Below are 15,460 nucleotides of genomic sequence, written 5' to 3' on the forward strand. Positions count from 1 at the left end.
GTTGTTATGCTATATTTACATGAATTCTGCCGTCTTTCTCTTTGTGATCTACTACTAGTAGCGATGTGCCAATGTGAGTCTTACGACAAATTACACTTCTATGAAGTCATAAACACTCTGCAGCTCAGGCCAAAAAAAACGACGACCTGTAACAATCACCTGCCTCTCAACGACGCTGTCTCTTCCCCGCTGTGCAAGACGATACATCTCGTGAGAATGGTGTGTGAGAAAAGCATTTTACGGTTAGGCGCGTTTGCTGACCTCGCCGAAGGGCATCCATAAACAACCATGACCAACGGAGGAAGTGTTGAGTAGGGGGGCGCAGTTAGCAGACACATATTACATGGCCACATATGAAAGAGGGGGACACCACACTACACCATCAAGACGCCGCAAACGAATGCGTCATCAGCGGCACATGTTGTGTGAGAAGGGGACCTTCCCCAAAGCAAGGCTAACGTACAGTACACTCGATCTTAACGGACGTGAAATTTACACAACCGAAACCACTTCACCCGGACGCTCGAAATGTGATACGTGGTCGGGACAAAAATGAAAGAAGAGTAGCTTCTTCCACCAGGCAGGCACAGGTTGAGTCGCAGCCGCAACACGCAGCGCAGCAAACTCAAGTAAAAGCAGTACCATAACAACAAGACCAGACGGAACAAACGAAACGAAATACATCCGCGAGGTCCGAGGTCCATGATAATGGAAATAGCACACACACCGGAGTTGGTTGGACCCCATTGTGTGTGTGTGTGTGTGTGTGTATGAGAACAAACCACAAGGCGAAACAAAATGGTAACAGAAATGGAGGAGCGCGCCAGGCACGTTACGGTGCGCCAGCGGCGGCATCAAGTGTACATATGCTGCTGTTAATCCAATTTGTTCTTACGCTTCGCTTACAGTTTTCGACGAACCGATGCCATCGACGGCTAGAGAACCGGTGTAAACAAGCCGATGAGAGGAGCTTGTCTGTGTTAATGTGGTGTTAGCAGCGCCTTACGGCCACAGGAATGGGAATGAGTCTTTTGCCCCCCTCTTAAGGCGCGACATAATTCGCAAACCGGAACTTCATGTATCGTTAGGCAGCTCTCTTCCTCCGGTGTGACCATAACCCTTCATGCTTCAAGGTGTACACCTTGTACGACATCGGCAAGACAAACAATCGAACAATTGTGAATAGCGACAATGGCGTACGAAGGGTGAAAGAGTTAAGCCTCATGGTTAATGGGTAGTACGTGCGCGGTTGTTGCGTTTATGACAACTTCAATGGAAGGAATAATAAAGCGCAGTGTGCCTGACATCAATAAAGCACAACCTGAGTCGCGTTTATCACTCTCCATGACCTTTCATCACTCTGGAAAGATCATCAGATAAAACGGGAACGAGGTAACAACATTCATCATTCTGGAATAAAATGGGAATTCCACGTGTCTCCACACAATTGACAGTGAGATCAGCGCAATTGCGGCATTGGCGTCTTCGCACGGGTGCTAGCCAGACGTTGAAGGGACGTGCTAAATAGGGCTCATTTTCCTATCGTTATCATCGTCAGTATTTAGTTCATTGATGCAAAAATAAACGCTTACTTGCCCCAGAGCATTAGTCAGTGTTCGTACAACACCATGCCATGCTTTGGCTATGTACAACACGTCCATGTCTAATCATTTGCTCGCATTAAATCTGGACGCTCAGGGCCCTATCATTGCAGGCTTTATCAGCACCCCACATTTTGTCTAGATGAGCTCATCTTTCTGAAGCGTATATAAACAACCACCCCAAGCAGACACACACACACACACAGATTGAGATCTTGCTAATGCAAGCGTGTGGCGCAATAATTGGCATAAATGGACAACTTGCCATGCTCTCCCCCACTTTACACGGTTTGTTTACATTCCGTCGATTGCACGCCCTGTGGTGGAAGGAGGAGGAGAAGATGATTGTCGCTTCGTCCAGCCAAACCAAGCAGTCACACAGCCAAGCGACATCTTATCAGTGAGCCAGGCGAGAATGTTCCTCCAAAGTGGAAACGATTTATTGGTTCCGCTTAAAAAGAAGAGCTCTCGTTTATTGCCAGACAATCTGATAACCAAGATACAGTTTTGCTTGGAAAAGAGACACGAAGTGCTCGATGTCAAATCCTCAAATCTGATTCTCGGGTTTTTAATGCTTAAAATGTTGTTATATAGGTTTCCACTAAAGATTACGAAATCATGTGCACACCACACCACAACTGTCGCTCTCTCTCCGTGTATTTGTATGACATCTAATGTACAGAAGGCTAATCATACCGTGAAACTCAGGTTGTGTGTTTGCTGTGGCATCATGAGTTATTGCTATATGGTTAGTAAAACTCACTGACATCACAGACAGCGATAAAGCGATAATGGCAGCCGGTAAAGTCATCAAGAATTATCGTAAAAATATTGCATTCTACAAACAGCCGACACCAAACACGTAATAGGTTATTTTAAGGCTTTAAAACATCACTTCAAGGCGTACGCTGAATATGTGCAAATGAGACGACTCTCTTGCAAAAGTTACATGATAGGTTTCATCACAATTTCTACTCTTCTTTGAATATGAAATTCAAACCCAAAAAGATCAGAATTGAGTTTGGTCGTCAGAAGTGCTTCTTAGCACTCATGCATAGCCAAGCTAGTGTGAAATGTTGCCTTTTGTACATCAAATTATGTCTCCTGCCAAGATTTCTCATACAGCTAGAATTTCGTTCTCGACACACGACGCTTTATCACACACACCCACACCCACAGAAATGTGCCCGTGCTCAAGTCGCATAACGCCCAAAAGAACCAACATATGAAATGAGAATGGTTGATTCGCTCTGCTCAGTTTTCTCGCCTTTCGGTATCCTTGAATTTAATTTTGTCGTCTTCAAAATTTGTCCACCATACACGAGCGCAAGATTCTTTCTCGACTCCTTATTGAGCTTCTTTGCTTCTTTCTTCAACAACATTATAGCGACGACTCGTGTGTCTCTAACAATACTCGGCGGCACAGAACCCCGGCCCCGCCATTTATGCAGATGTTTGATTAATTTATGATCATGCTGTTGACCATCGGCTTCCCAATACCACACAACACCCCGGACCGCATGGCAAGCGCGCGAAAGGTCACACCAAAGAAAGAACGAAAAAGACTGATTGGATCGCATAAAACAGCCGAGAGAGGAGTTGCTCGTAAAAATGTGAGCAACGAAAAAAGGGTGCAAAATTGGAAATGAAAGTGAAAAAAGACAAATTTCAAACTCAGCATGGTTTAGCAGCAGCAACGTGTTTCGGTCGTCACCGTTCCCTAATTCTTTACTTCCGTTTATTAGGGAGAAGATAAAGCTTGCAGAAAGATCGAAATTTGATTTTTGCAAAACGTCTTACCCCATATCAAGTGGGATTGAAGCTCATAATGAATAATTTCATCCAAGGTAAAGCACCATGGCGCGCCGAGGTGACGCAAATCAAATCCCAATGTCTAAAATAACATTCTCATCTCGATCTCAAAGCAGAGAGAGGTAGGGAAAAATCTTGACACTGACATTAAAAAAGTGGCAAAGCATTAAACGAGCTGCTGAAGATGGATTCAAAGCGTCCACAAGCGCGTGGAAACAACTTCCTCTACGCCACAACCCGTCCAAGTCCTGATCTTGAAGATGATCATCTTGTCAGCAGGAAGAGATCGGTGTGTGTATGTGTTTAATGAGTCGTGGGGCGTATGACACCTACTCTGAAATGTTAAGCATACCTGATGTGTGGGTTGAGTAATCTGGCCGTAGAAGCAAAACGGAACGGACGCTCCTACGTGACCTTGCGTAAGTGTCAGACCTCAAAACCTTACCTCACATCGCAACACGATTTACTTTCGTGAGATTTTGGAGCAGATCCAAAATAAGAACCAAGAAACGGAGACGTCTTCCAAAAATAACCCAACATTTAGAGCACGACGGACATGACCATCATGACACAATCGTACATCCGTTCAAAGGTCGCAGCCACTTTGTGATAATGAATGAAATATGTACATATATTCAGCACTCCCACTATCACCGGGTCCTCGCCACCATCCTCCACAGCGGCAAACATCCGTTCGGATGTTTCGAACGAAATTGAAAATACAGTACACTAAGACCCCACACAACAATCAGCTGATAGGGGAGGAGGCACAATGTTGTTTGGATTTAGCAGTATGGTATGTGGTGGCAGGTTATCGGGAATTCACAGTGCGTGGTGATGTGCTTAGGGGAACTAGCCGCCGAGCGGTTATAATCCATGCGACCTTGGGCTGGGGCTTGTGTGATGTTATAATAAGCACGATTGTTTTCGATTTCCTTTTCGAATCGGATTTAGTTACACAGCTTGTTGCGATAAGTGTTGCCGTTCTTAAAACAAAACAAAGAGAACGAGCACGTACGGGAGTCTCGTATTCGTATATTTCACAAACTATCTTTCAAAAATACAAATCTTGCGTGAAGTATGGACAACTACATATACGTAAACTTGTTAGGACCGAAAATAAGTAACAAACAACCTGAACAACGGTGACCATAAATCCCAAAATCGATACTCCTGTTCTAATTCACCTGAGTCTACATGAGAATCGATCGCACAGCATCTCCTATAGCAGCGCACACGCTTCGCATTGTTCTATCCGTCCGCCGCGTCACGTGCACATAAAACACGTACTAAAACATGTTTTTCAAAAGGTACCAAAACACTAAACCAAAAGTGTGCACTTGAAATGCTGTAATGCATTGACGCCAAACACTATTAAATTCAACTGTTCGACTCGATTAAATTTTACACGTAACAGCACGCGGTCTTTCACCATCTCCGCCTTCGTGGCAGGCGAACCACCGAATAGGGCGGGGTTGCATTTGCACAAAACTTTGTTTACATATTTGCCCGGCCGCTAAGCCTGCCCACAACCGTTTGGCGGCGATGATGTGTGTGTACCGCCTCTCCCAAACGGCTAATACGCTTAATGCACCAGAGCGCGCCAGTACACCGTGGTGCAGTTGCAGTGCCGCTTGCACTTCCTCACTGCACCCGGGAGGTAAGCTGGTTGAAGATGCCGAATGGAATGGCGGAAAAAAGCAGCAACACGAGAAAACAACGGAAAATGAAACTATTTTTGCCCCAATTACTACCAACCGCTACCCCCTAGTGATGGAAAGTAGAGGAAGGAAACGTGTCTGCACCTCCCCCTGCTCGATTTTATTAGAGAGGTAATGTGCACGGTGCAATGCCGGCATGAAAATATTGATTAGATGAACAAACGGCACACACCAGCAGCAGCAGTGCCGATACTGCAGTACTTGATAGAGTAGTTCCCGCTTTGTAGGTTTGCTGTTTTTGAATTTTAGATTGTAATTTTTTGCCTCTTGTGTTTTTTAAACCGTGTGCTTGATAGGGCTTTAGGTACAAAGGGGATTAAAATAAAAGGAAATTCTAAAACGAAACCTAAACGACTTGTCAAGGGCGATTGGAATCGATTTTGTGGCATGGCTGGCTGGAGGGATTTGTTACGCTGGCTTCTGACGGTGAAAATTTCCGACCCGATTATGCTTCAAAATTGACGATCGATTTTTTGTTCCCCTCATTTTAGACACACTGAACCCCGCGCCCAATTTCATTCGTTGTTTGTGCTAGAAATGTTGGCTTTAAACTCAAGAGTGAAAATAAACACGATTGCTGAACTACTCATTATTTAGGACTGTGCAAGTAGACAGTGATAAGCAGCCGACACACACACACTAACACCGGGACGGATTGCACTCAAGCGAACAAACACTGCTGGTGGGTTTCGCATCACGAACCCTCTCATCGTGCGCTATGCACACGTTTTCGGAAATTCTAGCCTCACATTAGAACACTGGTGCCGTGTCTAACGTCTCACTTTTCGGTAACCAGCCACACTATACAACTACTACAGCCTAGTAGGTATTATTTAAATTTTCTTTTTGTGTGCACAGTATCACAAAAGAAGCAATCCGCCGCCACTTTTCGCCAGACTGGGGCTTCTCGCGCTTATATGACCTTCGCCGAAAATATATTCCATTTGGACGATCACAACACACACTCTCGGTCAAAGAGAAGGGGTAAGGCTACCGCCGGGTATCATCATCATCATCATCAACGCCGACAAACGCACACACCAGAGGGGTTTGTGTTATGTGGCCTGCTTTTTCGGTGACTTCTAGACACATTTGAATAATTTTCTTCGCGACGTTACACACACTATTCTTGTGCCGCGAAAAGCGACTTAACGACGGAACGACGTGTACACACTTTTCACATCTTCCCCTCTATCGCTAGTAAGACACAACACTCATCACCAGCGGTAAAACTACCTTTCTCTTTAGCTTTTTATTTGTGACTTCACGATCACGTTTTGTTGAATACTTTTGTACTGATTTTTTTACCGACGCAGTAAAAAAATCACAAAATCACACGCAATGATATCCACATCTAATCACCGATCTTCTTCTGCTAGTGAAACTGTTACTATCCTCAATGTGCGCAACAAAAATGAAAGGTAAAATAGAATTCCGCGAGCGAATATACGCGCGCGCACGCTCGCGACCAATCAGTTTCACTATCCCGTCAAAAACTGAATGAACGAGCGGACAAACACTTTGGTCGAACCTCTGGTCTATGGCCGCAGTCCGCTATAGTGGTCAGTGTTTTCTGAGCGGAAGTGCCGGCCGCACGAAAGAGAGGGCAAGCGATTGAGAGCATCGGTATTCCTCTCGCGAGTATACCGCACAAAGCGAAAGAGCGCATTAAACGCTGTACTACTTCTCTCGCACTAAGACGACTTCGTCGTCACGGTTCGAGTGAACTAATTGAATGACGTCACGCCTTCGCACCAGACCGGTTACAGTGCTGGCCATAAAATTAAACCTTGAAGCACAAACAAAGGTTTAAAAAAGCCTGTTTTTGGTGCTCTCTGTGCGATTTCTTCATCTGTAAGAAATCTCCATTAGCGCGCTGTGACACCACGAACGAAGCAAAGCAAAAAAAGGGGGAAGATAAAATTTTATGAATCGCAAAACCACTCCACGAGCCACACAAGAATGTGGCTGGTAAACAAATGATCGCCGCTTGGGCGATTTTTTAACTGACTTTTTTTTTCACCGATTTCTGAAAGATCGGCGTCGTCGATTTCCGCCTCTTTGAGGTGTGCTGCTTGTTGGTCTTCGCGGCGCTATATGATGTCATATACTAAAAATAAGCGTTTATGCTTCGGTGCGCTTTTCGGCAGCCGGGTGGGAAGATATAGCGACAGACACGGTGAGAGCTTTCGGTGCAATTACAGAAGGCTGCAGTCCCGCTGGGTGGCTTTTTAGCCTTTCGCATTTAAGTGTGAGGAGGCGTTTCTTCGCTTTTTGCTCGATCGCGTGTTCCTAGCGGACGCACTGCGGATTTTTTTCAATTAATTCATGTTCTGGAGCATTAATTTTATGGATTTACCAGTGCATCCGATAAGTCTGGATAGAAGATGTTTTATGATATAAAAGCTGAACAAATCTACCACCTTGTTTTTATTCTTAAACGAAGAATTTATACCATATTCATCCTCTGATTCTGGTCCATATTCAATTCGATAGACTACAGTCCAACAATTGGCCAGGTTACTGGGTTCCTGGTAAGAGGATTATGTCATAAAACACCTCGCCCAAACATTGAAAGCTAAGATCAGCATTATATTGAACTTGTTGGTCACTGTTTTGAGGGTTGTTGCAAGGACTGGCGAATAGCATCATATTTTATTATAACTCGCACAACCAACCTGTCCACCACCGCCAACGTTCATGAGCATCGAGTGATGACGCAAAGTGCAAAAAAATACGCAACGAACCCCTCCTCCGCAATTTACTCCGGGGGACGCTTGATCGTACATTGGCTCTTTCGCAATGAATAAATTCACATTGGGGGTCAATTGAAGCACATGCGAGAGGAACCTGCCTTCTCGAAGTGAGTTAGCGCCTTAAAACATTAGCTCACTTTTACAGACAAAGTAAATGTGTACACGGAATAGATAATTGTTCGATTCCCAGAAGAAGAATAAAAAACAACAATAAATAAACGTGACATTGGGCGCTCACTTGAGTACCCTCAACAAACACGTCAGTAAACAACACGAGATGCTAATGAGCCTAAGCAGATATTCATTGACCATATTCCACGCGCAGAACTGCCCAGATTATCTGCCATTGTGTATAGATTTGAAAAAAAAATTGGCTTCAAGTGTTACCGTGACAATTGCAAAGCCAAACATCGAAATCAAGCCGACGGAGAAGACGCCGTCAACACAACACGTACGACATGTTTACACCTCGATGAAACAGCGGGTCGAAAATTGCAAACAAACAAAAACGCAACCAAGTTTTGGTTCCATTCACGAAACACATCCCCGTGCGAGTACGCACGCGAACGCTTGCCACATTCGTCATCCATCATCACTTGACCCTACGGGGTGTACGCTCGAAGTACGCGGTGGCCACGCGTCGAAAGACAACCAACTGACACACAAAAAGGAGGCAATCAGCTTTAGAAATAGAAGATGACGGAATTATCGTCCCAGACCTGGTTAGGCTTGCAACAACGATCACAATTTGTTGTGCGCAGAGAGTCGAAATCGAATCACCCAAAGGTTGAACGCCTGATGATGTCAACCGTGCGCGTCGCTCCGCATTGCATAGAAACGAGTAGCCAGCAGTCTGGAGCTTTTTTATAGAACCGCTCAAATAAGGACTTTAGCATGGGAGCGACAGTCCACAACCAAGGTGACATACCTTCGTCGAGGGTTCATGTTGCTCGTTGATTATGCAAATTTCGAATTGAAGTTTGTTTTTATAAACCTGCAAACCGGTTTTTGCGATCATAACATGCTGGTTTTATTTGAGTTCAACATTGTATTCGAAGCACGAAGCTGCCTGCTTGCTAAAAGCGCCTTCCCAAATCTAGATCAAATCAGAAGAATCAGTGCTGCCACAAAATAAACCACCATATATTGCAAGTTTCCATGACTTTTCGTACGAATTTCAGGTTCGTTGTCTACCGCTACGCCTTATATTAAATATATAGAAAATGATAATAAACAGTCCACTTACCAATCCGTCCGCGCCATTCACCTCGATAGCCGTCTTCAGCCGCTGGGTCAGTTGTTCGAGCAGCGTCTCGAAGCGACCGTTCAGCGTGTCCAGCCGCTTCGAGTACACTTCCGTCGCGCCGGGATCGGCATTTGCCGGCCGGAGATCCTGTCGAGGAGGCGAAAAGCTGGGCCGTACTTCGCTCAACCAATCGATATAGTGAACACATTTACCATCGTAGATCTGTACGATATTATTCCATTTTTGTTTGTATACGTTGGTGATCGGTTTGTTTCGGTGATGCGCATGCATACACAGTCGATGAGCCGCACGTTGTGTGGACGGGACGGTACAGGAGATGGAGAGAGCGATTTTGATTTTATTCGGAGGACGCAACGTTGATTTGGTGGTTTCGATGTTACAGATGCGCAGATGAAATCATTTCGCCAGGACACGTCGTACAAGTTGAGAGGCACACGTTTGGTACATTTCGATTTTCGAAGCCGCAGATTATAAAGGTGGTGGTGCGTAGTAGGAGGAGGGGTGTGTGTAGTAAATCGGTTTATGATGCGTGGGGTTTTCGTTTGTTTGTTGACATGTTGTGTGAGTGTGTGTTTGTTTTTTTTTTAAATAAAAACAATGTAAGTGTGTACGGCGTTTGGTTGAAATTGGAGTTATTATATTGATTAGTATTTGCAAATAAGTCGAATACGCATATTATGGGGTTTGGGAATAAAAGGGGAGCTTTTACTTGTATTGCTGATAAGTGGGTCAGTTTAGTGGTCCGAAAGAAATGGTTTTTAATTACAAACTTCATGGCCAGCGAAACAGAATTTTGAACTCTCACCACTCACCAGCACTACGCTACTGTGCAGGTGGGACTCAACGTGGGAGCGGGAAATCACTCAAAAATGTAAGATATTAAGTGTAACAGGTATAAACGGATAACGACGAGGCTTGTGTGTAGCAGGGTTTCGCGCAGATAATGCAGTAAGTGGATTTTTAAACCTTTAAACAGCTTCCCTTTCTAGCGAAACCTCTCTGTACCACACCGGAAAGGAAGGGTGATTGTCTACTAATCGCGAGTTAGTCATTTTTCCAACTTAAACTACCTACTTTTTGTCTGATTGTGCGTTGAACTTTGGTTCATTTGGTGCATATCATTGCTTTGGGTATTAATCACAGCTACTAATTATTATTGTTCCAGTGTGGCCAGAGAGCGAATCAAGAAGTTGGCCGAAACGATCAGCAGATGCGCGTTCGCGCCCCCCTAAGCTGAACTTTCGCCATAAAGCGAAGCCGTAGTTCTGAGCGGAGCGGATAAATAGGAAAATTTGTTTCAATTTCCAGCGTGAGGAAAGTGAAATTCGAAAAAAACACCAACACCTTGAGATCGGAAAAGAAGTAGGCAGAATGCAGTACTTGCGGGTCAGTGAGGCAATTTGGAAAATATTGTTTTAATAGATTAAGCTTCCAGGAAGCAGAAGGGTAAATTAAAGTGTCTTAAAAAGCGTGTAACCCATTCACCTAGGCTAGGAGTAGTTTGCGGCAATAACCTTGCTGTGGATCGGTACCGTACAGCCCGCGGCACATTCATCAGGACACGCACTCATACATATTCGAACGCACACAACTGCTTTCTATCTCTCTCTCTCCCACATAGTGACGACGCACACAAAGGTACTGAGGCAGTATAATAACAGCAGAGCGGACGGGACTAAGCTTTCCTTTCCTTTCGAGCCCTTCATAGAAAAGGATATCATCACCAACAGGACTGTACAACACACGGGGACACGTTTGTTGTTCACGCTTCACGAGACACAACTCAACTTTATGTCGGAGGACGATAAAGAAAAACCATATCCTTTCACCAGCAGTAGAAAAAAAACAGTAAGCTCAAAACACCGAAATACAGACTGGATAGCGACAAAAGAGAGAGATAGAGTGAAGAAAACGGTGGGACGAACGTGTAAATATTCACATTTTGCTGCACACAAACACAGAATACACCACGGAGGACGTGTATCACACAGGAGGAAAAACAGTTTCTTACACTTTTGGAGATTACAACCGGGATATAAATGTTGGAAGGATTTGAACAGCGAGAGAGGAGTATGTTCTCACTGTCTCTCTCTCTCTGTGTATTTATAGGAGGAGAAAACGGGACAAAAAAAGGAACCACACGGCACGCAAATATTCTACATACCTTAGCTTCTCGGATCAAGCGGCCACCGGTGAGATTAACCTGTTCAACCTTCGGAATGCGTTCCACCGTTTCGCCGAGCATCGACTGTATATGGATGTCGATCCCAGGGCACAAAACGGAATACACACACAACCGGATGGAACATAACACATACGCGTACATACACAGGGAAAGGGAAGAAACCGATGTTTCCGGCGACGCAGAGTGAAGGTAGGTGACCGTGGTTGTGTAGATAGGTTGGTGTATATAGGTTGTTGGTAGGTGTTGTAGTTGTTGTTCATGTTGTTGTGGTTGGTGGTGGTGGAGTTTCACAGAGTAGTTTGCAAATTGGTGGTGTTTTTTTGGTGTGTAAAATTACGCAGGAATAAGATGAATGGGGAAGGAGAAAAATAAATAAATTAACGCATTAGTATGTGGGTTATATACTGGTAACTAACAATACGATAGATTGCTAGTCTTACGACGGACGGGGGAGTGCACTAAGGAACTAGAAACTACAGTGAAGTTGGTGGTGTACGGTGTGTCTAAACGCTACAGTATCTACGTTGGTGCAATACAGTTACTCTACTGCTACTTTCTGGTTGTTGTCTTTTTTTTAACGTGTGCACTATTATATTCCCTGTGGCGGTGAACTTGTCATTAGAGCAAGATTGTGCTCTTCTGTCCCTTAACCGTGGAATTCAAATGTTAACAGTAATTGTTTCTTTAGAATTAAATTATGTTGTGTCAATTCAAGCTTAACTTGAACGATTTTAAATCATTTTCAGCTGCTGTTACCCTTCTCCGTACGCATGCAAATGATCCTCTAATGTGTTAGTTTTCATCCAGTGTACTAGTGTCCATTGTTTTCCTTGCCGTTCTACTTCTAATACAGTACTTTCTTCGAGTTGGAGTGCAGTTAGTCAATGTTCTCGGTACGCCCTAAACCTCGTTCATGGTAGTTACGTTAACATGATCTAGCTATGTGAAAATGTCTCCTTCTCTGTGCTTTTTTTTTATATTGTGTTTTTGGTTTTGGTTTGTTTGTTGTAAGATAAATGCACCACTATTTACTCTCAACGGTAATTGGCCACAAATTCGATGGTGAAACATCTATTCAATTTGGGGGGGTTTTCACCGACAAGATCACAGAACTTTCCTAACAAAATCCTGCTTCGTTTTCTGCGTATGTTTGCTTTACCTTTCTGTTTCATTATCATCATCATCATCATTATTACTGAAAACCGATTTGTTCTAATGGCTTCTCAACACTGTCGTTTCTCGTCCAGTTTCCTGCTCGTAACTGATACCACGCATCTTCAAGATTCGAAAGGTATGGCTGCTATACAAAGCTAACAACAACCTCAACAGTACGGTGGCGCTGTAAAGGCAATGGTTCGTTAGGTCGGTACTTACATCGAGCTCCCGCGCGGATGTTGCCGTCGGAAGAGCCTGCAGCTTCTCCGTCTGCTTCTCCACCCAGGTCTCCTCCACGACAATGCTGGTTTGCAGGTTTTTCATCAAGCCGATTGCCGTTTCTACGCTGCGCATGCTGTACAGGAAAAATAACCGGCAATAGCAAAGGTCATTCACAGTGCACTAACACAAGAGCAAACCGTCTGCTATAAACATACCGCTCAGCCAGCTGTCCACAGATGTTGTTCCAGCGCGAGTTCAAGCGCTCCACGTTCGAGTGTAGGCGTTTCAGATCGCCCAGCACCTTCGTCGGCACGCCCATGCGACCGAGCTGATCGGCCGAATCGTTCATCTTGTCCATTTCGGGCTGCTGGCTCGAAATCGTCTCCTGTATAGCGGTCAGCCGCTTGTACACCTCGTACAGGCCTTCCTGGGTCGACGGTAGCTCCAGCTGGCGCGACAGCTTGCCCTCCAGATCGGAGATCACCTGTTCGTTGTCTTCCAGCCCGGCCAGTGCGCCCTCCAGCAGCTTCAGCCGATCGCCGTGCAAGCCTGCCTGCGTGTTCAGCTCCTTCCACAGGTCCATCAGATTGTCGAGACTCTTCTTCAGGGCCGGCGTCTTCAGCGTGATCGTGCGGAACGTTTCCTGCAGATGCTTCAGGTCCGGCTCCAGCCCGCCGAGACGGCGCTTGTAGTCTTCCAGTATCTGGACGGTATGTTCGAGCGAGTCGAGATCGCGCGGCATCGGCGACAGGATGATGTGGTCCAGCTCGCGGGCCATCTCCTCCAGGCGCGTCTTCAGCGATATGCATTGCTCCGTAAAGATGCGGCTGGCCTGCTTACTCTCCTCTGTTGGGCGAATAATGTAAAACACATGCACAGCATTAGCTAAGATCATCACAACACAACTCGCAAACGCAAACACAACTCAACTCTCAACATTTCAACCCTTACCACGAAAAGATCGAAAGCGAAAGACTCCTTTCATTTTCCTCAAATTATTAGAAATGATTTGAACTTAAAACAAGTAACGAATAAAATCACTTTTCAATATCAAACGCAAGTTCCAGAAAAAAGTGATCTATTCACTGTTTCTTTCGATCCACTCAGCACCAGAGCACAACTTTAACTGATCTTTTGGTGAGCTTCAGAGCTTCTGAACTCACTCGACCAATATCTTCTCTGACCAAGCCAGAAACAAAACGACTGTCATGTGGTGCCGTTGGAACGGACAGCGATGATAAACTAACACCTACAACATACGACACCTTCTTTGGCACAACAATTGGAAAATTAATATCACTCCCGTAGACAATGGCTACCCATCCAATACAGCAAACATAAATTCGTTCGACCATGGAACTGGAGTTCAAAGAAGTTACTAAAAATCCCAAAAAGTCTCGCAAAGCGGCTGCAAACGTTCCAATGCCTTTTGTTTTGGTCATTGGAATGAATGAACGCTCATAACGAGTGCAGTAATAGCCCAATCTACAGACGCTTGACCTTCACGATCATCCAAACATGGAATTGCTCCGGAGTCCGGAAAATGAAGCGATTGAAAGCGATCACCCAATTATCCAATTAAATTCCACCACACATTGTCAATGCTCTTTCAATCGTTCCTAATTTATAGTGCCTCTGATACTCCCGGGGGTTAAGTGAAAGAATGTTCATGTTTTTCCATACACGGGATTTTCCCATCCCGTAATACGACACCTACCTTCTGCTCTGGCACGTTTCTCGAATTCATCAAACAGCCGGTTCACCTCGTCCATCTCGCGGCGCAGTCGGCGAAGCTGCGGATCGGCCGGATCGCCCTCGGCCAGCAGCTTGTCCGCATCGTCGTTCAGCGCCCGGCGGATGGCCGTCCGCTGTTCCGCCCCCATCGCCAGGAACTGCTCAAAGTCCCAGCCCTTCACCACCTTGATGGTGGCGAAGATCATGTTCTGCCGCAGGCGGAGCTGCTTCTTCTGCCACAGCGCGACCGAGCGGTCGAACAGGCGCTTCAGCCGCTCGGCCGCCTCGATCGCTTCCTGGTCGGGCGGCGGCAGCAGCAGGCAAACGCCGTGCACGGACCCTTCGACGCCCTTCGATGTCTTGACGCGCCACTTGACGCGCCCGGACGTGTCCAGCAGGGTGCAGGTTTCGTTCTTGTCCAGCGAAATGTTGCCCTGCTTGTACGAGCAGATCGACTGCACGGTGCACTGCCGGTTCACTGGCTGCTTGCGCTGCTTCAATGGCACGATCGCGGTCGCCTGGTGCTGCAGCTGCGCAATCGTTTCGCCGAACGCGTTCAGCTCCTCGCGTATGTCCTGCATGCCGCGCAGCAGCGATTCGCCCTGATCGAGCGTAAACTCCGACTGCGAGTACTTGCTGTTCAGAATTTCGTCCCGCTTGGTCAGCCAGTTCTCGGCCTCGCGTACCTCGTCGAAGAACGAGTGGTAGTCGGTCGCATGCTTCAGGTGCACCTCGAGACAGAGCGTGAGCTGCAGCAGCCAGGACCACTGCGACTGGAGCGCCTGCAGATGGCCCTCGATACACTTGGACGCTGGGTGCGACTGGACGAGCAGGGCCTCGCCGCGGTCCAGAATGGTAGCGAAATGCATTTCGCGTTTTTCCAGCTCGGACATGAGATTCTGTGGAAAGAGGGAAATAAAACACGAAACAATTAGGAAAAATAGGTTTGATCAATTATATCCACTACAAACACGAAAAGCAGAAATGAATGACATAAACTACTACTA

General features: G+C 45.8%; 1 protein-coding gene and 1 long non-coding RNA gene across 51 annotated transcripts in view; one reads left to right on the forward strand and one right to left on the reverse strand.

The window, feature by feature from the left end:
- LOC121600004 (dystonin) overlaps window positions 1–15,460 on the reverse strand; it is a 198,590-nt gene that overhangs the window by 45,048 nt on the left and 138,082 nt on the right. For 46 of the 50 annotated variants that reach the window (XM_041928224.1, XM_041928222.1, XM_041928223.1 and 43 more), the window contains 5 exons: window positions 14,437–15,352; window positions 12,935–13,565; window positions 12,717–12,852; window positions 11,322–11,405; window positions 9,137–9,358 (listed from right to left, as the gene is read on the reverse strand). In XM_041928224.1, the coding sequence (XP_041784158.1) occupies window positions 9,137–9,358; window positions 11,322–11,405; window positions 12,717–12,852; window positions 12,935–13,565; window positions 14,437–15,352 (1,989 nt within the window). Of the gene's footprint in view, window positions 1–6,370; window positions 6,668–9,136; window positions 9,359–11,321; window positions 11,406–12,716; window positions 12,853–12,934; window positions 13,566–14,436; window positions 15,353–15,460 lie in introns of those variants that run through there. The other 4 variants (XM_041928230.1, XM_041928246.1, XM_041928247.1 and 1 more) reach the window with 2 other exon arrangements.
- On the forward strand, window positions 10,918–12,656 carry LOC121600009. Its single transcript, XR_006005767.1, has 3 exons — window positions 10,918–11,005; window positions 11,267–11,531; window positions 12,590–12,656. It is a non-coding gene; the product is annotated as an uncharacterized LOC121600009 (long non-coding RNA).

Source organism: Anopheles merus, chromosome 3L, assembly GCF_017562075.2.
Source record: "Anopheles merus strain MAF chromosome 3L, AmerM5.1, whole genome shotgun sequence".
NCBI classification, from domain to species: Eukaryota; Metazoa; Arthropoda; class Insecta; order Diptera; family Culicidae; genus Anopheles; species Anopheles merus.